This window comes from Sylvia atricapilla, chromosome 1, assembly GCF_009819655.1.
Source record: "Sylvia atricapilla isolate bSylAtr1 chromosome 1, bSylAtr1.pri, whole genome shotgun sequence".
In the NCBI taxonomy this organism is placed as follows: Eukaryota; Metazoa; Chordata; class Aves; order Passeriformes; family Sylviidae; genus Sylvia; species Sylvia atricapilla.
In genome coordinates, this window is record NC_089140.1 from 148955887 (window position 1) to 148981231 (window position 25345).

The following is a 25345-nucleotide window of genomic DNA, read 5'->3' on the forward strand; positions in this document are numbered from 1 at the left end:
CAGGTGGATGTTTGTGAAGGGGAGAGGGTGGAGGATGGCCAAGTCACCTGCAGCTCCAGAAACTGCTGTCATGAGTGTTCAGCTGGAGCTTTGCGACTTCCCCTGTCAGTTTTTGGTATTTCACAAGAGCAGAGAAGGCTCCTATAGGTACCTGCAGCCTCTGGGCAGAGGGGGAATGAAATCCCAGTGAGCAGGGGATGTGACAGCCTGGAGCTGCACGATGGGGTGGTGTTCAGCAAAAGGACAGGCTGCAGCTCTGCTCTGACAGCAGCAGTGCAGCTCCCATGGCACCTGTGCAGGAGCACCAGTGGCACTGCAAAGCCCGAGGCTCTTCACAGTGAGGGGAAAAGGCTGCAATTCTCAAGTGAAGAGCTGAGGTCATGTAAGGTACAGAACATATTTACCCGGCCAGAAAATTGGTTTGAAGGGTGGATGCGGGAGGTGATGTAGCATTGCATTGGAAAGGAGGTACTTAAAGGGCATGAATTTAATAAACTTGGGCTTTTCCAGAGCAGTTAAACAAGGTAAGGGCTGTGTTCCAAATGGGCCTTCCAAAGCATTATGAAATTCCAGGTGTGTAAAAGAAGGGTGCCCCAAAGTTGTGGATGGGAGTTGTACATCTGGACCAAACACTGATGCACTCTGCACTGTCTCACCTTTTACATTTATGTAACAACTTTATGATAGAAATGGTAGGTATTAAGACACAGGTACCCAGGGAAGAGTTCTTTTGCAGTGCACACACATGAAATAATACCAGTCACAGTTTCACTGGTAACACCTTTTTAATAGGTCAAAGTAACTGTACAGTTCATTATATTCTTCCTGAGAATAATTTATATCCCTCAACAGCAAAAAGGGAGTGTGGTTTTTATTTTAACAGAACAGATGGCATAACTGGAAAACCAAGGAAAATCTAATTACACTGCTCTACTGTAAGTCCTCCCAGGCAAGATAGACAAAAGGATGGGTTAGTTAACTACAGTGGGTTTAAAATAGTCATCATGGCTTTAATCTGTCTTTATAAATTATATAAAAATGGGGGACATGAATGGTTACAGATCTCCTCTAAATGCAGCTCTGAATTGCTCTGGTACAAAGCAGCATTATCACTTCCAAGGAAAACAACATTGCTACAAAAGAACTGGCACGTTATCCTGGTGAAAAAGACGAGTGTTCAGTTGTGTCCTACAGCTAGTTCCAAACAAATGCTTCACACAGCCACGTAAAAGTAAAAGGCAGGAAGATGAAGAGGGCTTTAGTTTGTCTTGAAATGACTGAAGTCTTGAAAATATAGCTTTTTATTCTTTCTCTGTAAATCGTGATTAGCATATTGCGACGTAAGTGTTCTAATAAAAAAAAATTCCAGTCTGGATAGTTCATATACTGTGGGCAAGAATTCTCAGCCCTGAGGTTTCCCCGAATTCTTCACAATATCTTTCTCCCATCTGCTGCTCCAACAGTTTTGGCTCCGAGACCGTGACCCGGTGGCAGCTCAATGGTGGCAGCTCAGTGCGAAGCGTGTCCCATGCGATGGTGTGACCTGCCCCGTGCCCCAGCTCTGAGTGTGCCCGAGGGCTCCTGTACAAACCTCATCTGCTGATAATGCCACGTTCTGAATCCCAGCCCAGCTCGGTTAAACTGTTGCAATGAGAGAACCAGCAGCTGTAGGTCAGGTCTGCTGAAGCCAGAGGCGCTGGAAGGCCAGGACTGCACTGGGTTAATCCTCACTGCTGGTGGAAGGTGAAGGAACATCCTGTCGCAAGCAGAATTCTGAGGCTGATGACACTCTTCCCTCAGTGCTTAGTGCGGTCTGGACTGGCTGATTTTCAGTCTGGCTTGATCAATAACATCCAGCAGGTTTTTGGCGTCCACAGCCAGGGCGTGAGCAGCCGTCAGCATTTGCTTCTTGTACTCCTGCTGCAGGCTGGTCATGACATACTGCTGGGCCAGCTTCATCTTGTTGATGAGCTCGGCCAGGTCTGAGTTCAGCAGCTTCTGTGCCATCTCGATCTGCAACGAGACAACCCCATCAGCCCTGGGGGTGCTGGAAACACTGCACTCACAGCCATGCCACAGAGCCACAGCCCCTGCCTGATCCCTGACTGAAGCTGGGCCTTTCTGAGGGCCCCACGTGGAGCAGCAGATGGAATTTGGCACCTGCTGAGCCACCCACTGTTAAACAGCACCAAGACCCAAGTAGTGGATTTTAAACCACAACTTGGCACTAAGAGCTTTTTATGGGTTTTCAGGTCCTTATTAGCATCACTCTTTTTATTACTGAAGCAGCTCTAAGGCATAATGTAGCTCTAAAAAATGAAACAAGAAGGCAGATACAAGCTGCTTAGGCACAGGGCTAAGTCAGCATAAACCTCTGAGGTAGCACTTACAGAACCATTCTCTGGCTTTCTCAGTACCACACTCATTCAAGGTTTTGGAGGAAAACTTTTAATTATGAACTTCACTAAAGCTCTCAGTCACTCCTCATCCAGAACTGCAGACACTCTTCCAGCTGCACCAAGCTCTGCTCAATTGCCTGTTCAATGACTTAGGGTGCAAGCAAATGACAGGTGACATCTGCACTAAGAATTAACCCCGAGATGATTCTCTGCCATGGAGTACTGGGGTTTATGTCACCTTCCTATGGGTGACAACTATATCCAGTTTATGAATCCTCACTAATACCAAGCCTAAGTGCCTGCAGCAATTTTAATAAAATTCACTGAATGCAGAATTAGAACACAGGAGTTCAGATTGCTCAGGGAACCAATAGGTGTGCCTGTGCCAAGAAGGGAGCACCAAAACCTGTCCCCACAGGCTGAGGCTGACTGGGAAGGCAATGGCTGAGCACCAGGTCAGCAGAGCTCCACATACCTCTCTGTGGGTGCTTGCAGGGAGCACTGGGAGGGTCTCATCTACTGTTGCCAGTAAAGTTCTTAGAGCCAAACCAACCTCCTAAGAAAAAAGAGATGAAAGAAATAAACTTTAAAGACTTGGAAGAAATGGATGAGAGAATTTTAGGAGTGCAAGAGGCAGTGGATACTTTTAATTGCTCATCTGGATAAGTAGAGAGTTGGAACACGCCTAAGGCACCTGCAATTGTGTCTATCACCATCAAAACAAGATGCCAAAGGGTTAATTACAAGTTTTTCTCATAAAAAGCAAAAATGTGGAGAAGACAGCACACTACTCAGCACTGTAGATAAGCACAGGCAGGCTGGGCTTGAAGCAGTGCTGTCCACAATACTGGGCATGGAATCCAAAGCTCCAGCCTCTGACCACAAGTCACCCACCCCACGGACACAAAAAGCTTTTCTGCTTCCAGCTTTCCAGGAAATTTCTCCCACAGCACTTGGAGATGCACTCAGGGAAGAAATAAACCCCGACTTCAGGCATTGGCCCCGTACCTTCACCATGGGCACGTACTCCTCGGGCGGCGCCGGCTGGATTTTACTGGACATCTCGATCACAGCCTTCACCAGCCCCGTGACGTTCTCGTAGACTTTGTCATTGGAGCGGTCCAGGTTGGCCGTGGGAGGAGGGCTGATCTCCTGCGGCTGAATCTGTAAGCAGAGAGGCGCTGCTGGACCGCCCGTCCCCAGCAGATGGGGCTCGGCCACTTCCCGGCCGGGAAGGGCTCGGGATTCCCGTATTCCCTCCCGCAGCCCGCCCGGCCCCGCGGCTGCCCGCAGCTGGCCGGGAACGCTGCCGCCGGGGGATGAAGGTTTGTTTTATTTCAGTTCTTCTGACTCAACCTGATCTCTGAATGACACCGGGCAACTTCTGCCACGGTTCCCCTGAACAGCTTCCAGTGTAATACTCTCAACAGAGAAGGGAATAATTTGAGGAATTGGAGTACTGAGTATTTAACATGTCTCGGTGGTTTAATTTCCACTGGGAGGGCAAACAGGTATCAGGCCTCTCATTCCAGAAGGGCTTTTTGTGCTCTAAAATAATGCCAGAGCACCAAGTAACATACTGATATGTTAAAGAGAGAACTGGAATGAGATCATCCTTGAGAACCCTTCCAAGCCAAACTATTCCACAATTCGATGACATTATTATTTTGTTAGTGAGAATCTACAGCAGGTTAACAAAAATGGTGTCACCAGTACAGGTGGGAAACATGGAATGCTTTTAGATAGGTGACTTCCAAGAGATCAGAAAAAAAACTAGTAAGTTAAAAATCCTGTGGTCTTTACTCCAGTAAAACTTCCAACAAGTCAGATATGTCTGGAGTTAAATCCAAGACAGACTGAAATAATCCCAGGTCTGAAATAAAAGAAACTTTGCAAACCTCCTTTGTAAGGTCCTCACTATCTCAGAACTGTAGAATTACCAAGCATCCCAGTTTCCTGCAGCTATGCCCAAGCAACAACTCAATGTGAGCAGAAAGTTAAAAAATTCCTGATTTCCTCCTGGCTCTGAGATGGTTCATGGTGCTTCAGCTCCCTACACTGCGTTACTGCTGGCTCTCAGGACTAGTCCCAGCCCCAGAAATGTTTCACTGCAAGCCCCTGATACACTGCCCTGAGGAAACTATGGAATGCTTGGATGAGACGTTCTCTAAGGAAGGAGTGCAGGATTCAGCACATGGTGATTCCATTTTGTAGCATTTCATTAAGTGGGTACCAACAGCTATTACAGAGATTCAATCTAGTGCATTGATCAGAAAATACCATAGGAAAAAGAACACTTGTAGTTGCCTCAATCAGCAGGGAAAGGTTGTGATTCGAATCAGTTTCAGCAATCAAGAAGTTAAAACAGTCATTTGGCAAAGTCACATGCAAAGACATTTTGGAATAGGGCACGTACACACACGCTCACGCACTGCTTACCCTCCATGGCTATGGTTGAGCAGAATGTGGGGGGAGGTTAAAGAAATTTACCAAAAGAAGGGAAAAAAAGAAAAACAATATTAATAAAACTCAGCAGGGAAAAAAATAAAACAAACCCAAAACATGTGTAGCAATCAGAGACCAGTTAAAAAGCCTGCAACGAAAACGCATCCTCACCGGAACCAGCAGCCACTCGTGTTAGCTCTGGGTCCTGTGTGACAGAGCGACTGCTGCACCCCTGTGTGCAGTGAAAGGGTTTGCCATGCACCCCATGCTTCCTCCTGACTAGACACACGGGCGGGAGATCATGCAAAGCTGGACAGGAGCAAGCCAGTCTGGCGGGCAGCAGAGTGGTGAGTGGAGCAGAGGGCCTGGGAAACCACCTGTCCTGGGAACACTGCTGATCCCTCTGCACAAACACGCCACGTCGTGATGCATTTAAGAAAATTTTGTATTCATCTTTCTAAAACTTTTTGTTTAGTTAAGTCATGATGGGAAATACATGGTCATTTAACTGTGCACGACTTGTTCACAAGTACTCATCACTGCCGTGGTTAGGAACTACCAAGAACCCATTCCAGATGAAACCCAACCCTTGGAACTCCAGACCCCAACCTTCCAAGAACTATGGACATTGTGTTTCTTAGCACTTGGTTTCTCTTTGTTTCACCACTCTGCAGAAGTCCTGAGTTTCTTTGTGGAACTGGCTGACTCTGCCTCACCCAGGAGCTTCCTGGCACCTGCCCTGAAGACCCCTGAGGGCAGGCAATTCCAATCCTTTTCATTTGTGTTCTCCCTGAAAAGGGAGCTGGAACTGGGTGTACAGAAAAGGGAGTCTGAAGTGAACCCTAGAAGCATCTTCAGTTTAGGACTGCAGCCATTAACAAACCTATGTCAAAAAGTAATGGGCTGTTTTCTTCAAGGAGCATAAAACAATCCAATTTCAAGAAAATTTTGACAGAAAAAAACCAAACTGCAGCCCTTCTTTCCTACTCAAAAAGCTATTTACTACACAAATCCTGCTCACTTGTCATTACTGATGTCTCTGACTACTCAGGTTTGTTTGTTGTCAAAAGGATGCATTTCAAAAACATTTTTTCATGTTCCAGCATCAGCATTTAGAAAAGAAATTTTAGAGAAGCCGAGTTTAGTAACACATCTGTTACTGCTTTTTGACATTTTCTGAGGCTTGGCAGCTCGTAAAGCACTGGCATCAGTTTATAGTAAATAATCCTGCTCAAATTCACCACTGCTGGCTATTTACACTGATTCTTAAACATTCCAATAATCCCAGAACAAGAGCAGGAGTGAGACAGGCTGGCAGTGGCCTGGATCAAATTGTGCTGAACACACTACTCTGATGGCAGGTTCTGAATTTAATGTTCAGATGAACTGGGCTTTTTCCGCATTTCCTTATGTCACCTAAAATAAGGGTCACTCATCCCAACTGCTGTGGCCACCACACCACAGATTCTTGCTCTTTACTACAGGCTCGGCAGGGCTGTTTCCTGGAGATTAGAAAGGTGGCAGAGCCACAGGCAGGGAACAGCACACAAAGGGATGATTTAGGGAGTGCCTGACATCCTCAGGAACAGTTCTGTAGATACCAACCGCAGCAGGGGCAGGACACAGCACCTTGCAGCAGCACCTCTGCTACAAAACCACTGTCAAGTTTCAGTTTTGGCTTTATTGCTATTTATGGGAAATGAAACAACACATCAGGAAGTATCTCACTCTCAGGTCAGATAGCCCATTTCCCCTCTTCCCTTGCTCCCCAGAGCTGGTAGGGTTTGAGGAGCCCTGGTGCTGCAGCAAGAGCTCTTTTGAGCACTGCAGGACAGGTCTCACCTCCCCTGTGACCAAGGACAGGAGACTTTGGTACCATCTGAGTAAATGGGACCCCTGGGCATGCTCATCCCTGCTGAACAGGGAGCTGGGTCCATTTGGGATACCTCATACACTCTTCAAAATAGAAAGAAGCTCACCTGGGCAGGTTCTAGCTGAGGAGCACACTAAACCACAGCCCAGGGAGACCACAATTTCCCTCCCCACTCCCCTGGAGAGCTGCCAGGGCATGTTTGCCCCATGACATTATTTACTCATGAAGTCTCTCTACTTGAGGAACACCAAACTATCTCAGAGCGGTCACATTTGATTAGCTGGGGGTATTTCCCATGGACCTGGCAGTGTTCCAATTGCTGGGGGTGTTTCACCTACCTTCACACCCTCGTTGTAGCTGTCCACGGGGCTGTTGAGGCTGGCCAGGCTGCCCAGGTGCCCGGGGGCTCCGGGGCGCGGCGGCTTCTTTGGCGGAGCTGCGTGATCTGCTCAACAGAAAAATGGTGTTTTTAGAGCACCAGATGGACCCGCACCCTTCTGCTCTGCCAGCACTGCACAGGCTCTTCTCTGCCAGAGATGGACGTCTTTAGGTGTCCTGGACTAAATCCACTCTTTGTAGGAGCTACACTTTATGAGAACAGGGTTGTTTTAGTAAAATATTTGAAGCTCCTTTTGTGGGGTAATTGCTACTGCTCTGGGCACAGCTACCCCAGCCCTGAGAGGGCGTCACCCCTGGTACCACAGCTGTGTGCCAACATGCTGTGTGCATCTGGGAAACTGGACTTCTTCCCAGCAGCAATCCTGGCTGTGATTCACTTTTGAGACTGAGAAACCCAAATTTAGGTATCTACTGCTGTTTTACATGTCTGAACTCCATACTGGGTGAATTCCCACTCTGACTCAGCTTCCTCTAGACATTTCTTGCTTCTTGATCTAAACACTTTCTTGTCTTTGCTGACTGCATGTCTGGGGGCTGCATGGGGAACCTGAACACATAGCACACCAACATTGATGTGTAGTAAGTAGCTGGAACTGAATCCACCTTGTACTGGAATACTGCCATGAACTTTTGTTCACTACTGCTGCTGCAAGACTTGTAATCAAGTACTCAAAAGTGTCAGTATCTGCATTTACTGCTTACCTGGTTTTCCCACAGGCTGATATATGTGCTGGTTACCAGCCTATAAAAATAAAATAAACGTATAAAGTAGTTATTGCAGTGCTTGCAGCTTTCATCAGCACTATCTCAATCCCAATCACCAAGAGCAGCCAGCTCTCAAGCACATTTCCCACCCAGTTAAAAATACACCCCAATTCACCATCACCAGTCCCTCACTACAGGTCTATTACTTACAGAGCAATAAAAGAATTTGCATGTATTTTGTACTGCTCACAACAGCCCTGGCCTCTATATTACAGTCCATCCTTCCTTTTTACTCAAAGGTGGTGGAACAGTAACAGGCATTTTCAGTCTGCGCCCACAGATCCAGCTGTAGAGGTCATGGTGAAGAAGAAATGGCAACACAACAAAGAGACTCCAGAACTTCCTGCTGAATGAATCTGTAATGGGAACACACTTCTAAGCTGGTTTGCTTTTTGGTTTTGTTGCAAAGCTTTTAGTCAAGGCCCATTTGCTTATTCACTTGGAAGAACTGAGTAACAGACTGAAGTGACTTTCCCTGGTAATTGCATTCACACATCCTTGACACCAACCTCATCACCTCTGTGAGCAGCCCAAGTGTCAGCACAGTATTAAGGGAATATCTCTGCATCGACTGTCTTGGCCCCTTAGGGGCAATTTTAACTTCCCAAAATTCAACTGGGAATATCATACAGTAGACACAAAGAGGTCCAGGAATTTTCTGTGAAATTTTCTTGGTGCAGGTATTAAGGGGAGCTGACTGTGAAAGGTGATTCCTGGAATTGTTGTTTGTAAACAGACTCATGGGCCAAGTGATGAGCAGTGGCTGCCTCAGTCATGGTGAGCACAAAGGAGTTGAGTTTCAAATTGTTGGAGGTAGGAGAAAAAATTCCAGCAAAACCTTGGCTGCGGAGAGAGTGGGCACTTTCCAGGAACTAGCGAGGTCCCCTGGGAATCTGCATTGGAAGGAACTGGAGTCCATGGATGTCAGGTGCTTTTTAAGAGCAATCTTCTAAGAGCACAGAGGCAGGCAATTCCAGAGTGCTGGAAATCAAGCAAACAGGGCAGAAAAGGGCCTGGCAGAGTAGAGATCTTCTGGAACTTAGGTGAACAAAGGAAGTGTACAGACTTTAGAAACAGGGACAGGTGGCATCCCTACAGAGATGCTGTTTGCCACTGCAAGGAGAGAATTTGTGCTGGCAAAGCTTGACCACAGTTTCAGCTGGACAGCACCACAAAAAAGACTTTTAAAAAATGTCAACAGCAACAGGAGAACCAGAAATTGCATTGGTCTGTTGCTCTCTGAGGTTGATCACCTCACAAACAGGGACACAAAGTGGAGATATTCAGTCATGTCATTACCTTTGATTTGTGCTGTTAATATTTCAAATCTGATAACCTCAGGGGGAAAGAAAGAGAGCGAGAGAAAGGCAGAAAAATTAAATCCCACTGAAACAATTTTAGCATTTTTACTTCCACAAAATTTGGTATTGAAAGTATTAGTCAAAATAATGTGATCCAACAGGAACCGCCAAAATGTGGGTGGTAACTTCTCATTTGTATCACTGCCCGATTTCTCATCCTCTCAGTCAGAAACTCAAACTGACTCACAGCAGTATTAAGCATTTCCCACTGCAAATGATGTCAGAGTTATGTTCTGAATCTACTGGGAACTACAAGATCAAATTCCATGATTAGAAATGTAGTTATCATGAATTAGAGTCTCTTTTGAAACCCACTTTGTCCATGACCATGAAGTGTTTTCTTCACACTCTTTCAAATGGGATGTGATATTGGACCACATCATCTGGGCAGACAGGACTTCCCCTGGAAACAGTTTGGAATCTGTAACCTGTGACATGACCTGAAAATCTCTTTGGCATCTCAAAGCATGTTCACGAGCAGCACAAAATGCAGCAACACTCTTCTTGCTCTTATCTAAAGATGCAACAACAGCCAAGGCCTAATGGTAACTAACAGTCTTCTTCAACTTCATGGAAAAAATCTTAGCAACTTCCAGACATGAATGTCTCCAGAGACCATGCTGCAGTGTGTCACTGATACACTCATTCATGACTGTGTCTTGGCTGCAAATGCAGGAAGAATCCCTAAATTCTTAAGAAGTGAAGAAATGTTCAAGCCAAAGCACGAGTTTACAGTTGCATCCCAAATGAAACAGGAGGGTGAATTTAAAATACCCACTACTTTATGGGGAGAAACAGTGGATGAAGCACCAGGTTTGTGTCATTAACAGTCCTCAGCCTAACCCCTTTTTCCAACAATATGATCCAGAGATTCCAATGGCAATTAAACAATTGAAGAGATGGTTTTAGTTAAACAGACAGGAGTTAAGCCACTAAGAAAGAATACCCGAGCTGCAGCTGCTGTCTGGGAATAAAGGAATGGCTGTGGGGCTTATTCCAATTGTTTCATAGTGGATCATTTACCCCAAATGAATTTCTGGGTAATACAACAGCAACATTTACATTCCTTGTGAGAAAACCCTTCAGATATTTAAACAACTGCAAAAGTTACTTTAATCCTGCTTCCCGTTGACAGAACTTGCAGAAAACAATTCCCATTTTAAAATAAAAGGCCCAATTCTACAACACACAAGCACTTGGAAATTACTGTAGCATATCTATGGAAACATTTTAATATTTGTTTCAAGAACAGCTTCAAAGGGAAAAAAAGCCCAAACCAACCAATAAACCCCCAATCCCCCAAACTGCTGCATGAACCACTTTTGCTGTGGCTGCTGTTCCCACAGAAAGTGAGCCTCTTGGAAAGCTGTACCACCATGTAATAACAGTGGAAACGTTGAGCAAAGCCTTTAAATCATCTCCCACACCCAAGACAGTGTACAGCATGTTCTACCAGGAAACTGGAGGAAAAGCTGGGAGAGGAAAAGATCCCCTCACACTTACTGGGCCCTGGAGACCTCCGTCCTCCCGGTCAATGCTGCCTCTGGAGAGCCTCATGTCGGGTTTCTGAAACAAAAATCCAACACTTCACTCCGTGCTCTGCTTACCCAGCGACATGCCCTCAGCTCAGAGGCAGTGTAAAGCAGGAAAATCCTGTTAAAAACGACCACTGACAAATCCAGATGTCATTTCACTCCAGTGGCCGTGCCCCCGCTGCCGGAGCCTCGGCTGCTCCTCCGCCCTCAGCACTGCAGTAAAAATGCTCTGATAAATACCCAAAGTACCACTGCCCTGACACTGGAAAACCTGCATTTTAGTTTTCTCAAAGGCAGCAAAAGTTGGGGTTTTTTCTTAAAAGAAAAAAAACAACAACTTGCTTCCCAACAGCAAAATTCCAACCACAGGATGAGAAACGCTGCACATTAATTCCCTCTTCCTGCCCCAGGACAGCTTAAATGTACTTGGCTCCCTCTCCAAGCAAATGGGGCCAATTACTGGAGCTCTCTAAACACTCCATTTGGGTACAGCCAGCCAACAAAGCTGTCCAGATGCCCTTTTCTCCCCATACAAGCAACAAACAAATTTCTATTTTATGTGCTTTCAGCACAATACAGGAACCTGAGGTTTGGTTGTTTTTAAAAGCAAAAATAAAATCACACCAATTTTGATTTTTTTTTTCCCCCCACACATAAACCAGTCATTTTTCTCACAGAATATCCTAGGTTGGAAGGGACTCACAAAAACTACTAAGTCTAATTTCTGGCCCTGCACAGGATAACCCCACTCATCTCCCCAGCAAATCCAGGTTTGTTATATTTATTCTTCAAGGACAACTTTGATTACATGGAAAGACAAAGGAAGAGTGGATGTGAAGCCAAGGTTAACACTGATCTGATGACACAAGCTCAGTAAAATTACAGTGTGCTTCTTGTGCACAAATTCTGGCACTTAAAAACAGGATTTATCTGAGTCTCTCTGAGACTGGATGAGGAGTCACTGATAACTCCAGGGATAAAATGGTCACATACAACATGAAAATAACATTTTTTATTTAGAGAAATGTAGGTGTAACTAAACACACTGCCACTAAACTGACCACATGTTCTTTCAGGGTTAATTTCAGGGGACAAATACATCCTTTTCTTGTTTAAAGCTATTTGAGATTCCTTCCTCCTTTAAGAATAATTCCAACTCACAAATCCTACTAAATGACCCTAAAAACCAGCAGGGCAGAAGGAACCTACAAAAACACACTAATATTGATCTTCTGTCATTAAAAAGAGTCCAGTTGTGCTGCCAGTCTGTCAGGGCTGACATTTGGATTTTCATTCAGTCTTCTGCAGACTGAGTGAGGCACAGCCAGAGACAGCCACTGCCAGAAAGAACTTGCAGATTAAAAATAGACAAATCATATCAGACAGGGAAATATTTAACCCCATCTTAAACGTGAAGAACTGAAACAGATACAAGTGGTCTCCTAATGATTTTCCAAGAATTTGTGACAAATTTCAAGATGAAACCTACCACTGACTAATCTCCAGTTTATTTCCTTATTACAATGAAGGATTTTTTTCTGATTAAAGTCTCATTTGATCTGAGTATGTCTGAAACTTCATTAGATGGAGAAAGTGATTCTCATCATATTTTTCAGCTATAGCACAAAGCTATGCTCCTTAAATACACACATAAAGCTTATGACAAACGACATTTCTATTAAATTGATGCTCACAATTTGCCATCATTTCATATTCATTTCTAGCCAGAGAAGTGCCCAAACTCTTTGGAAATAACCAAAGACTATTTTATCACAGGTGCCTTTAATGCTCTTTGCACTTACAGCAATTTATTACTCAAAAAATGCACCGTAAACCATAGAACGGTTTGGGCTGGAATGAGCCCTAAAGATCATCTCGTTCCAAGCCCTTGCTATGGGCAGGGAAAACCTTCCCCTGGACCATCTAGACCAGACTCCAGAGACAATGAAATACTGAGCATTTTAGGAGAGTCAGAAGCACAAAAATTCACACTAGTCCAAATAACAGGACTTTTCTTCCTAGTAATATAAGCAAAAAGTTAATTAGCTGACACAATACCCATCCCCTCTCTTTGTCTTGCTAAGGTCCCTCCTCCTTCCAGCATCCCAAGTCTCCATGTCACAGCAACAATTCCCTTCCCCAAGTCCCCAGCAGCAGCCAACATTGAGTTCCCTCCAGGACACCCCATACACACACAGCACACAACCCACAGCCCAGGAATTGATGCACAGAAAAGCTGCAAATGCTCATAAAATATCACCAGAATGGTGATTATTAACTTGAATGCTTCACACATTATCAACAAAAATCCCAAGTCCTACTGATCAGCCCCAAACAAACCAGGCTGTGGAGGGCAGTGGTGCTGCCCTGACATCTCCAAGAATCTGATCCTAAACTGCAGATCCCAAGTGGCAGGAGTGATGGCAAACCTGAGGGACCCTGAGCAGCTGCACCCCTGTGACCTGCACAGCTACACCTTAGAAGTAAGGAAATAATCCTTTAGCAGGACATGAACTTCTTTTAACTTCCACAGACATTTTCCTCTGCTCCATCAAAATCTGGGTAGCCAGGAACACATGGAACAGAAGAAAAATGTTCAGCTTTTGTGTTCAATGACTAAGAAAAGTCCCAATTATATATTTATTGATTTTAATGCTCTAATAAATTCTAACAACTCCCATTTGACTCACACCAAACCTGTTCAGTATTTCACACACCATTTCACAGCCCCGAAGAACACCTTGCCATCTTTCCAGTCCCTGCCACGGCTCTGGACCTCCCAAAAACCACAGAGAGAAAGAACTGTATGTTGTTAAAATCTTGCAGAAAAACGAAGTCCTTCAGAAGTAAATGGACTGGTTTTAAATAAATAAGCCTGCTATCTGAAATCTTTGAAAATGTCAAGAGGAATTTTCAGACAGGATGTGTATGTTGACAAACTGGGACATAATCCACTTTATTTCCAGTATTTCTGGTTACTTGCTAATAAAAGAACATGTAAGCCTTGGAGTTCTCAGGACAGGCTGAATTGTAATGTCTTGGTGGGATTTTCTCAGACTTAAAATTAGAATCTTATTTTAGCAACAGTTCACATCAATTAGCCTTGAACTGCAGTTCTCAGTGTCAAAACAGGACAAAACCACAACTATGTGGGAATTTCAGAAAAAAAAAAAAAAAACAACGAACCCAAGCATGATAAGGAAAATATGTGAGTTATTTCTTCTTAAGCTATGCCAGAAAGGACTATAAATTTCTTAGGACAAAACTGTTCTGTCTGCTGAGGAGTTACTAACAGGCATGCACATACACATCTTTATTTATATGATTAAAAATAATGCAAATAACATCAGCATAGCCAGAAAGAAAGGTTCAAACTGGAAACTCCAAATAAAGGAAGGAGCAGGCAATTAAATAGGCCTAAATGAAGAGAAGTGTAAAATGTTCAGAGATTATTTTTGATTGTGGTTTGTAGTGCAGCCATTTCATCTTCCACCTGAACGTGTGCTGGGCAGAGACTGTGTCATGTGGTGATCTGTATCAAGCTTTAGGTGCAGTAATGCTTTGTGTCTCCACTTCAGCTCTCTCAAAATAATTCACCTATTTCTGTCCTTCCTGGAGATGCTCATCTCCACAGCACTTTTATCAATAGAGCATGAAAATTTAATCATCACAAGTTTTAATCAGTGTGCATTGACGTTGGCAGACCTAAAGTGCTGCCTCCCCTCCCTGTCAGTCCTGGATCCCCCAAAATCAACCCCTCCACCAATTCTCTCCTCACTCTCCAATTAATGTATTTGGTACAATTTAAAATCAAACATTTCTTTACTCTTCAGTTTTTACACAACGGATTTGTTTTTGTTCGGGAGTTTCCCATGAGGACAGACCTGTTTGTTTTCTCTTTTCACAGCAGAATTTCCAGAATTCTGGATTCTGTTGAGGCTGCAGCTTGAAAACATTTTTATCCTTTCAAGTACTCACTAGTCCCATGTTCTCCAAGGACCAGTTTCAGGCAAACTGCTTACACTGATAACAACCTCCCCAAGGACCAGCACATTTCCATTTCAATGCCACTGCAACTGAATTCCCCATCTGGGGAGTCTCTTCCAGCAGCATCAGGGCTCTTTATCCCTGTACTAATATGAGTTGTATTTTCTCCCTGCAGAAGCAGCAATAAATTTCAAGTCATGAGCAAGTTGGTGTTACTCAGGGGAAACAAAAATTGTACTAACAGAAACCCACAGAGGATTTTTCATCTTGTTGCAGTGTCTTACAATAAATGATTTGCAGTTGTTCCCCTGTGAGTCCTACTCTCAGTAGTACAAGTGGAATGTACTGTAGAGCCTGAGGATTGGGTAAATAGAGCTGTTTTTGGACATAGACAGTTTATACTGAGAACACTACACATGGTTACAAAAGTTAAATATTATAGTTAAGTAAGCTAAATATTAAAATTTATCTCTACTCTGTTGTTCTCTGTGCTGAAAAGGACAAATATAATTTGAAACCTGCCTAAAGCAGGCAAGGGAGGGCCAGAATTCTTTTCCCCAAACCACCTGGAATGAAAATAGGGAAAGCCCTTCCTCCCAGAGAAATTGTCACTCACCTAGAGGACATTGGCCGAGGAGCATGTGTGTGTAATACCTGGCTCATTTCTATGCTGCACATCATTATATGGCTTTAATGCCTCAATAAATGGCTTTTTTTTTTTTTTTTTTTTTTTTTTTTTTTCAGATGTTTGGACTCTCGTGTCTGAATTGTGGATATCCTTCAGGAGACCTGCAAGGTTTCCAAGAGTGACTCCCCACAATGACTTTTCCACATCTTCACTTCCTCAGGGCTATACCTACAAACTCATCCACATTCCTCTTCCAAGAAACACCCATCTATAAACTGAATATTCTCTTGACACACATGCTGCTATGGGCTCAAAGGCACCCTGTGGCTACCAGCAGCTCATTTAGCTCCTAACATGGGGTGAAAATTTGTAATAGGCATTCAAGGGTGAACCTCGAAGTCTGTACAAGCAAAATATTAATGTGGAAAGAAAAAAGAATTGAAGTCTCTTATGGATTCCAATTCCTCAACAGAATAGATGCAAGAGAGATGGTGTTTCCTCACAATAAAACTAACACAAAATGGAAACATGGCAAATCTCTCCCAAACAGATGCTATGATTGTACTACAGATAAAAGAAAAATCAGCAAGTTCCTTCTCAACATCCATGTGGGGGATGATAAACACCCTAATGGTCCAGAGACTGAATCAACAAACACTACAAATAATCATCATTTATTCTACACAAAGATTCAGAAAGTTTTCTACAGGAAGTTCCCACACGACCTACTGCCATCACCTGCACTGTCAATGCCTCATTCCAGAAAGCACATTGATCCCACAAAATGTTCTTGCCCATCTTTACAGTTTTAACCGTCAGTGGGATGAGTGTGACCTCCTGGGCTGTGTAGGTCACCAGCAACTGGTGCCACCCAAGACTGGAAAAGCTAATGCCTAAATTAGGGAAGAAATTTTCCGTTCCACTCCCTCTCTTCAGACCAAGCAATGTGGGCACAGAGATTTTTGCTGTCATCCCAATGGGAAACTGCAAATTCCCAAGCAGACTTAAAGGGAAACCAGTTTCAACACTCATTAATCAAAAGTCACTTCTTAGCTCAGGCACAACGTGGATCTCAGCTAGAACATGTCCTAGCCATGGGGGCATCTACCAGTACCTACAACTTAAAAGGGGATTGCCAAACTGAAACATTCCTTGAAATATGTCTAAGATCAAGCACAGGGCTGCTCTCTGTCACAACCCACACCACAGCGCTGTAAATTATCCTCCTGTCCTGAGAGGCTCAGGCACCCACAGGCTCCTGGTAACATTCTGTTCCCACCTTATACTCAATCTGCAGCCATCAGCCTCAAGTGGGAGAAATTTAATACACAACTTGAATTTTGACAACTGGGAAGCCAGAGCTGAACCACAAACCATACACCAGTGGCACTGACAACAAGGACGTGTGGAATTGCAGAGAAACAGCATCAGAAGATCCCATTACCAGTGATTTCTTTTTCCTGCTTGTGTTGAGGTTCAGAACTTTCCCCTCCTCACAGAGCTCTCTCTTACATTATTCCTTCCCACTAACATGTGCCATTATTCCTCCAGGGCAAGATTGGGTACAACTCAGCACAGCCAGGGCCCTTAGAAGGCTGATGGTTACATCTTTTTTAGGGGTAGAATACACACAGATCCTTCTATGTAAGAACAAACAGGCAACCTTGAGATGGGCACAGAATTATACCCACAACTTCCCCCACAGCAACACCCAGATGGATAAAATGAGATTCACCAAAAGCCACAGCTGTTCAAGATACCTGAAATACAGTTCTCACTAGCTGAACGCTTTTTTAAAAACCTGTTTCCAAAACCCACTTTTTGGGGGCCCTGTGTCCCGTAAATTTTCTCATTTCACGGAAGTGACCAGTTTTAGCCAGCTGCAATACAAAACCAAAAATCAGGAGGGATTAAGAAGCTCTGTGAAACAAAGAATTACCAGGAATCTCTCTTCTTTTTCAAGCCAGCGCTGATCTTCCTCCATCTCCTGCTGCTGTCGTATCAACCTCTCCTCCATGAGGTGTGTGGGTAGAACCTGGCTCATCCCTCGGATGTCCAAAGTGCCTGAATCCTACAATCCACAGTAAATTTATTCAGTCTCACAATTTAAAATTTCTATGAACAGGTGCAAGAACTCAAGAGATTATAGAAGGAAAGCTTTTTAGAAGTCAATTCTCAGCAGCAGTCAAGCAGAGTTTCTTCAGCTCCTCAAAAACTGAGGCAGAGCAGCGGAAGAAACTCTTTCCAACCCTCAAGTTTTTATCTGCCCTTGCTCTTAGTCACTGCAACCAAAAAAGATTTGAAAGATTCTGTTCTGTTTTTCAGCAACATTGTCACTTCCTGTATTGCACTTCATTTAAGCTGGACAACAAAACCAGACTTATCAATTTTGTTTTCTTGGTCTTGAGCAATAATGTAACCATCCAGTTGTTAAAAGCTGTAAGATACATTTTTTTTAAATCAAAACAAATACATTATTCAGTATTACTCAACAGTGGCAAAGCATGTCACAAAAACATTTTTTAATGAATTTTTGACCAAATATTTATGCCTGCCTTAAGCTTACAAATACTCCACATACCATAGTCCAATGCTGTCTGGAAATCATTAGGAAATAGTGTAAAAATTAATATTTTTTAAAAAGCCAGGGGAAATTTGGTAACAAACTTCCCTGTATTTAACAGGTCTATCTCAGAGATCACTTAAATGTTTATCAGGAAGACAGGGAATAGAGCTGGTTAGAGAAGAATACAGAACAGACAGAAGCTGCACAAACTGAATCTTTGTGGAAGGAAAAAACGGAATAAAAAAGCGTACAACAATGGAGAACAGAAAAAAAAGACAGAAGGTTAAAGGGGGAATTAATTTGATGTTCCTCAGCAGCTCAGTGCAATCATGACAGGCTGGAAAGCACCCAGAAGGAATTCAGCTCAGGAATAGTCTTTCAGACCATTTCATTTTCTCTTCTAGGTAAGTTACAAAGAAGCCTCAATCCTTCAGCCGTGCTGGGTATCTCCCAAGAGGTATTTTTACATGAGTGTTCCCATCTCTGTGAACAGCACTAAGTTCCAGTAAAGCCTTCTCTTAACAAACACCAAATATTTGTTATCACTCAGTTAAGATAAGCAGTAACAACTTCATCAAGAATTCATGTGAAGTGACACTTCATGCCCAGCCTCACATAGAAGGATTTGTCTAAAAAACAATTCAGTCCTGACTCCCAGCCCATTGCAGTGAGGTAATTTTAAAAGCACCAGAAAAACTCAGTTTTCCTATAAGAGAGCTACCTAAATAACATAAATAATACAATTTATAATAATAAAAAGTGTATTGAAGTGTACAGAACACAGTAACAGACGTGTCAGATCTCATACCTCCATGTTTGGTTGCCACACTGATATTTCCTGAGGCCGATGGTTCCAGGAATCTGCTTGATCCAGGAGAGAAGCCTGCCCAGGATAAATGCTGCCTGCCATGGCTGGTATCCCATGAGAACCAGGGTAGCCAGACACCTTTAGGGGGCAAGAGACCCCACATGGGCAAAAACAAAGAGAAAACCAGAGATATTAGCAAGACCTGTGCTTCCCCGTTAATGGAAACATCCCCTCCAAGATAACCAACATGAAAGCACAGAAATGACTCAATTCCAGCAGTCACTGAGAGGAAGAAGGGGAGGCAACAGAAGAACAAGGAAGCTGAGCCTAAATATGACACCTCTGGTAAAGTATTTGAGGATGCTCATCATAACGTAACTATTTTAGAGTAACAGCAACAGTACAGAAATACAGCTTGTGAGGATAAGTATTTTATGGTGCCTGTCAAAGCATGCTCTAACCTCTGCACTTGAGGAGATCAAAGTCCTCTGAGGACAAAACTAAATCTATGGATACATATGTAAGAGCTACACATGCAGAGCTCATGTTCCAGTTAATAGGGCCCTGCAAACATCACCCTACAGATCCATATAAAATGTACCCCCTGCTGGATCTTACAGGCTTAGGGCTTGAGTGGCAGCATGTAATTAGTGTGCTGAGCTGAGTGGCCTGGGAACTTCTCCACAGGAAAAACCAAGTCGTTTTAATGAGCCTGAAGTACTTATTAAATCAATGAAAACCTCCCTCTCTTCATGGAAAAAATGGCTTTGACTGAGACAGCTATAATACAGCCATAGCCTTGAACAGACTTAAAATTGCTCAAAGTCCTTTAAAGACAAACTTTTGTTCTGAATTTCTTCAGCAGTTTTAGGAAGAAAAGCAAAACCTGTGAGTATACAATGTGGTAGAGCTAAAGGCAGCAGCCATCAGGACACGGAAAGTAAAACACCAGTGAGTCCAAGGAAATGCCCCCAGTTAATGCCATTTTATAAAGCAAGTGATTTCATAGCTCAGCACAAATGTTAACATGAACACCACATTCCTTCGATAAATGTGGCAATGTCTGATGTGTTTCACTGCAGTTTAAGGGATCTGAGCACCACATCAGATGTGGAAGTATTTGCCATCTGGAGAAAACCTACCAGGCTCAGTTTGGTTTTTTTTCCCTATGCAAAACAAAACTCACTGAACAGAACTGAATTAAAACAAACCATGTAAGAAGTGTATCAATCCCACCAGCTGCTTTTAAGATAAAGAACCCACATTTGTAACAAAAATACACACATGGTATTAAATATAATACCTGGTAATGATTTGGCTGTACCATATGCTGTGGACTTGGATAAAACCCTTCACTGGATCTGGGACTGGGGTAACCAGGTCTACTGGGCTGTAAACAAACAGAAATTTTTAGAATCATTAAACACACACAACTAAAACCAGAAAATTATGTTTCAGTGAGACAAACATTTACAGGTTTGGCAAACTTCAATAAAACTCCGAAACACATTTTCTGTAATGACAAACACTTTTTTAAAGCAATTAAAATTAAGTTCTCCTCTGTTTTTGCTTGGCAATGGATGCAGCTGAATTGTTTGCTCAGTATGTCAATAAATAATGCTTGCTCTGTGAATTCTTTGTGTTTATTTAATTGCCTGCACTAAATGACCTGCTCTGTTCTGTTTAACTCTAGAGAGAACATCATCAAAGAATGTAAGTTTTAAATCAAATTTCCAGGTGCAATACAGCCTTGTTTCCAATTTTTGCTGTTAATTTGTTGCTTTTGTGACTGTTCCCACAAGTAAATTCTTTTGCTTCAGTAAGAATAACACAAACCAAATGGATTTATTTGCATGGCTATTTCCATGTGGTATTCTGAGGTACAACATTAGTTCTGATAATTAACTTCTCTGTAACTGATTATCTCAACATGGAAAATGCTTTTGATCATATTCTGAACCTCTGAAGGTATAGTTGAGGGTTTCTTTTTGGATAAGGAACAGCATTGCTGGGTATTCTAGGAGGAGAGAAATCAACCAAAGAGGGAAAAAAAACAACCCAAATTTCATCATTCTGCAAAGGGCTCTCTCAGTCATTCTGGCAGTTAAAGGTAACCACATGAATGGGAGACTTCACAATTTATCACTGCTTGATGAAAAAAATCATTCTCATTCTGGACTAGGATTTTCTGTCTTAGGTTTCTAACAGAAATATCACTGTGAGATACAAGTGATTTCACAGTATGGATTGCGAGACCTGGTAATTGTTTGAGGATCTGTAGGAGTTTAAGACCTGTAACAATCTGCAACTCTTACAATGAATCATCAGAATGAAAAAAACCACAGTTATTACATTAGAAAATCAGATAATAATTAAAGAGACACTTAAAAATCTCCTACCTACAACATTCCACTTGTTCCAATGCTGTTACTAAGCACATCCATATTTTATACAAAAGAAATGTATAAAAAAACCTAACCAACAACAGCATCAGAAATACAGTGAGGACATAGCAACCCCCTCAAAACACATTCTCTCCAGTGGCAGAATTGACTGCATTTTTAACACACCTTTGGTCAAGTGTTTCAGTTCATACATCACACACAAAGGCACTCATTTCAAATTAAGCATTATACTAGTCCAATTTATGCAGTTTATCTGCTTCTGTAACTTGGAACATTGTCTGTTTAGATAAACACCAAATCCTGCTAATTCATTTCAGATGACTAAACAGGTTGATGGATTGTTTGCTGTTTCTAACTCTGAAATGAAAGCAGAAATTCCATTGCCCTCATTTCCTGCTTGCCATCAAGGTATCAAAATGCAAAACTAAGCTCAGAAATCTGATCTATCAGGAAACAAACTGCAAATGCAGAGAAAAACACCCCAAAATCCCCCAAAACACACAAATCCACCCCCTCCCCTCAAACCAAAACCAACCAAAAAGAAAAAATTGCCTTTCTATGAGTGCTGGATAATACAAGATACCACTCAAGTACTCCTGGAATTATTATCAGCTCCAGAACCTGGGAGCTCCAGGAATTCACCACAAGGACAGAGACAATATGGTGGTGACTGCACAAAAATTAAATTCTTCAAAGTACAGGCTTGAACTTTCAAGTAACAACTAGCAAAAAAAATTCTGAGGTGAAGCAGACAAGTCACTGAGAGGAAAGAGGGCTCAGCAACTGGTGAGGCTGGAGTCCCACAGCTGCAGAACCCATCAGTGACATCCAAACAGGACAGAAATGGAAACGAAGTGGAAACTAAACCACGTACGTTCCTTGGAAACAAACCCCTGATCTTCTGTCCAGAAGAAGGAAAATGCAATTAGCTGACTTTGTCCTGTCACTAATGTGTTATAAATAAACTTCACACTGGCCTGAGAGCTCATTAGCCGACAATTTACAAGAGTGCTACAAGGAAGAAGGAAAAGGAAAAGCCAGGAGACAGTTTTGTGGCAGCTATGGGCGTCATTTACAATTTCAAGTAGAAACAGAAAATCATTAATGCAGTATCACAGCACGGATCAGTTCTAAGCACAGTTCAAGCAGAGCTGGGTCATTCCAGGCAAGGATTCCCAGATGGGGACAGAAGGGGCCAAAACGCTGTGGTTTGAACCAACCCATCAGGGCAGGCTTTGAAGAAATAAACGGAATAAAAAGAAAGTTTCATGTTTGGTTGTTCTGGTTTTTTTTAAAAACACATGTAATTTGCAGTCTTAGCTACCTTGGGAGGAGCTTCATCTGATCCTCCTGAGTCCCAGGATACCGTGACTTGTCGCCTGGATTCCATTCTCATTCGTTCTTCTTGCTGCAGCTTCTCTTCCTCCAGTATTGTACTAAGGAAAACATATTGTAATCAAGTAAAACTCCAGTTTCAGCGACTAACAAACCTCTCCCCACAGCTTTTGCATTTTTCAGGCTAATAAACAGTACTTAACTTGAAATGCTAGAAAATTACTGAAAGGCAAACTTCTTTTACATACACTGCTTTCGTGTCTGAAAACCAGTATCAGGAAGAAGTATTTCTGTAGGATTTACCAGGGTGCTTTTAACAACAAAAACAGCATCAAATTTTCAGAAAGCTGTGACTGATCCTGCACACAATTTTTTTCCCGTAACAGTTCTTTTTATGTGCAATTACACAGAGAAGTCCTCAAAGACAATCAATCAAGCACTTACTTGCATGAAAGCTTAATCTTCACAAGAAAATATTCTACTGAACTGCTGCAAAGGTTCAAAACAAACCGAAAATGTTCTTTACTGAAACTCAAGAGCTTCAGATCACTGGGATTTTTTTTTTTCTTTTTTCAAGAAAGCAGTCAAAAATACTTCTTCAGCTCTTACGTTTTAGCCTAACCAGGAACACATTCAGCAAAGCAATTTAGCAAAACAGAAAGATCTGACAGTAATCACTCAGCTTCTAAGCATTCAGGTCAAAAGGCTGCATTTTCACAAAGTACAAGACAGTAGTAAAACCAGTTTGCTACTTACCACTGTTCTGACTATTAAAAAGCCTGTTTGAAGCTGAACGTGCTCCTGCTGCCCCCACAGCCAGCCTCCTCCCAGCTCTGCTATGTGGCTTATTAATGTTGGATATTTGCCATTTGAAAAATACTCAGAGAGAAGCTTTGAAAGAGGGAGCTGCCAATTCCTGCCGCACGCTACGCGGACAGTCTGGAGATGTGAGCAGGGCAGATTATTTCCATATCACTGTCCCCAGGGTAAAGACAATCCTGTGGAGGAGCTACTCCGGCTTCTTTATCACTCAGGAGTTTCCAGAAACAAAGCTAAGTTCTGAGTTTATAATCTCCTGTTCAGTCTGCTAAACAACCACCCAGAATTACTCATTCAGGGGATGAGATCAACTCCAGCAATCTATTCTCATCGTGAAACTTCACTGCTTGTTTCAAGAATAAATTCCTGCTGGAGACAAGAACTTTGCTTTTCCTTACTCAGCCAAAAAAAACCCCAAACTATGCCACTTCTAAAAAGCAGAGAAGTCATCTCGTCTCACTGCAGCTAAATCAAGTTTATAGCTATTGCTGCAATTTCCATCCATCACTGCTGAAGCAACACAAGAATGTGGAACAAAAGCAAAATCAGACAAGTTGTTTGCAAAAGTCACCCTGCTAGAACTACCATGGAAACACAGTTACAGCCTAACAGAGGGAATGAAGAGCCAATCCTACTTTACATCTCTTGTCCTTCAGAATAAGGAAAATGCAAGATTTCCTACTTGAACCCATGAAGAACTGGCACAAACCCCCTGCTTTAAAGCTATCTCACACTTCAGGTATCCTGTCTTTTTATGTAGCGTGAGAAAGCAGTCAGCATGCAGCCACAGCCATGGACCATGATTATCATCTTTCAAGACAAGACCTCAAGATTAAAAAGCCCCACAACAAAACAAGACAAAAAAAAAATCCCAAAACCCAAAACCAAACTAACCAAACAAACAGAACAACCCCCACTCAGATTAATGAATGAGAAATGAATAAACCACAGATTTTTAACCAAGTTTTTGATACAGCAGTTGCTCTCATCTGAGCTAAAGAATAGAATGGAGTTGGCTGGTAGCAGCTGGCTAAATTTAGAGATGGCTTATTGACAACTTGGGGCCATGTCTGGAATTTGTCACAGCACAGTGCTGGTTTTCCATAAAAAGGAAAGAAACCCCAATACCTCTCTCTGCTTTGCTATCAAAGCCATTTTATCTGTGCTGCCCCAGTGTGCAACACCATCAGCTTGTATCACCAGAAATGACAAATTTCTTTTGAAATCACTTCTTTTTCTTAACACATGCTCAGCTTTTTGCCTTACAACTGCAGTTCATCCTCCCTGCTCTCCCACCATCAGGAGGTTTTTTCCCAGCAGCCCAGAGCAGCCTGGTCAGAGGCTGATGGGCTGCAGCAGCATCTGTACTTGGATGTCCTTGATTCTGCTGACAAGAATATAAAATAGAAATGCCTCAGAGAAGGCACTACTCAAAAAAACCACAAGGAATATAAATGACTCATAGAAAGGTCTTTGTTTTCACAAAGGGAAGACCAGTCTGTGGATGAAGTAAGAATGTGCCAAGAGATATTTTTGACGTTTCCTCAGTGCAGCTGCTCTAAGTTCTCTGAACAGTTTATTAGAATTTGCAGAAGGTCAGGAGAAGTCAGATCTAGGCATATTTTCCCAAACTGCACATATTTTTAGCAGCACAGAGGAGCAAGCAGAGAATTCTATCCCTATGGTTCCCCTAGCAAACCTTGAGGTAGCACAGATAAATTTAACTCAGCTTCTCAGCAAGGTGAAGGCTCAAGAAAAGTCTCAGCTATCAGAAGTTTGCATAATTGATAAACTTACTTAATTTACAAAGAACTTTTTACTGAAATTGGCCTGTGACAGCAAAAAGGAAACATTTACGGGGACCTTCAGTGTAGGAATATTTAAAATACCTAACTGCATCCTCATATTCCAAAAGGCACAGCAGCACCAGTGGTGTGGGAACCTACATCAAGTCCTGACCCCCAACAAGCAGCTTTTTTTCCTTCTGCCACCAGAAATACGAAGTAGGATGCAGAAGAAC

The 25345-nt window shown here is 42.7% G+C and overlaps 1 protein-coding gene across 11 annotated transcripts in view; it reads right to left on the reverse strand.

The window, feature by feature from the left end:
- Nucleotides 1–766: 766 nt before the first annotated feature.
- The window catches only part of PTK2 (protein tyrosine kinase 2), a 192065-nt gene continuing 167486 nt past the window's right edge, over nt 767–25345 (reverse strand). For 9 of the 11 annotated variants that reach the window (XM_066336667.1, XM_066336659.1, XM_066336675.1 and 6 more), the window contains 10 exons: nt 22496–22607; nt 20070–20156; nt 18767–18904; nt 17332–17463; nt 10746–10808; nt 7819–7858; nt 7056–7162; nt 3408–3563; nt 2875–2955; nt 767–2013 (listed from right to left, as the gene is read on the reverse strand). In XM_066336667.1, coding sequence (XP_066192764.1) covers nt 1804–2013; nt 2875–2955; nt 3408–3563; nt 7056–7162; nt 7819–7858; nt 10746–10808; nt 17332–17463; nt 18767–18904; nt 20070–20156; nt 22496–22607 — 1126 coding nt within the window. In that variant the 3' untranslated portion in view covers nt 767–1803. Of the gene's footprint in view, nt 2014–2874; nt 2956–3407; nt 3564–7055; nt 7163–7818; nt 7859–10745; nt 10809–17331; nt 17464–18766; nt 18905–20069; nt 20157–22495; nt 22608–22950; nt 23226–23262; nt 23897–25345 lie in introns of those variants that run through there. The other 2 variants (XM_066336684.1, XM_066336702.1) reach the window with 2 other exon arrangements.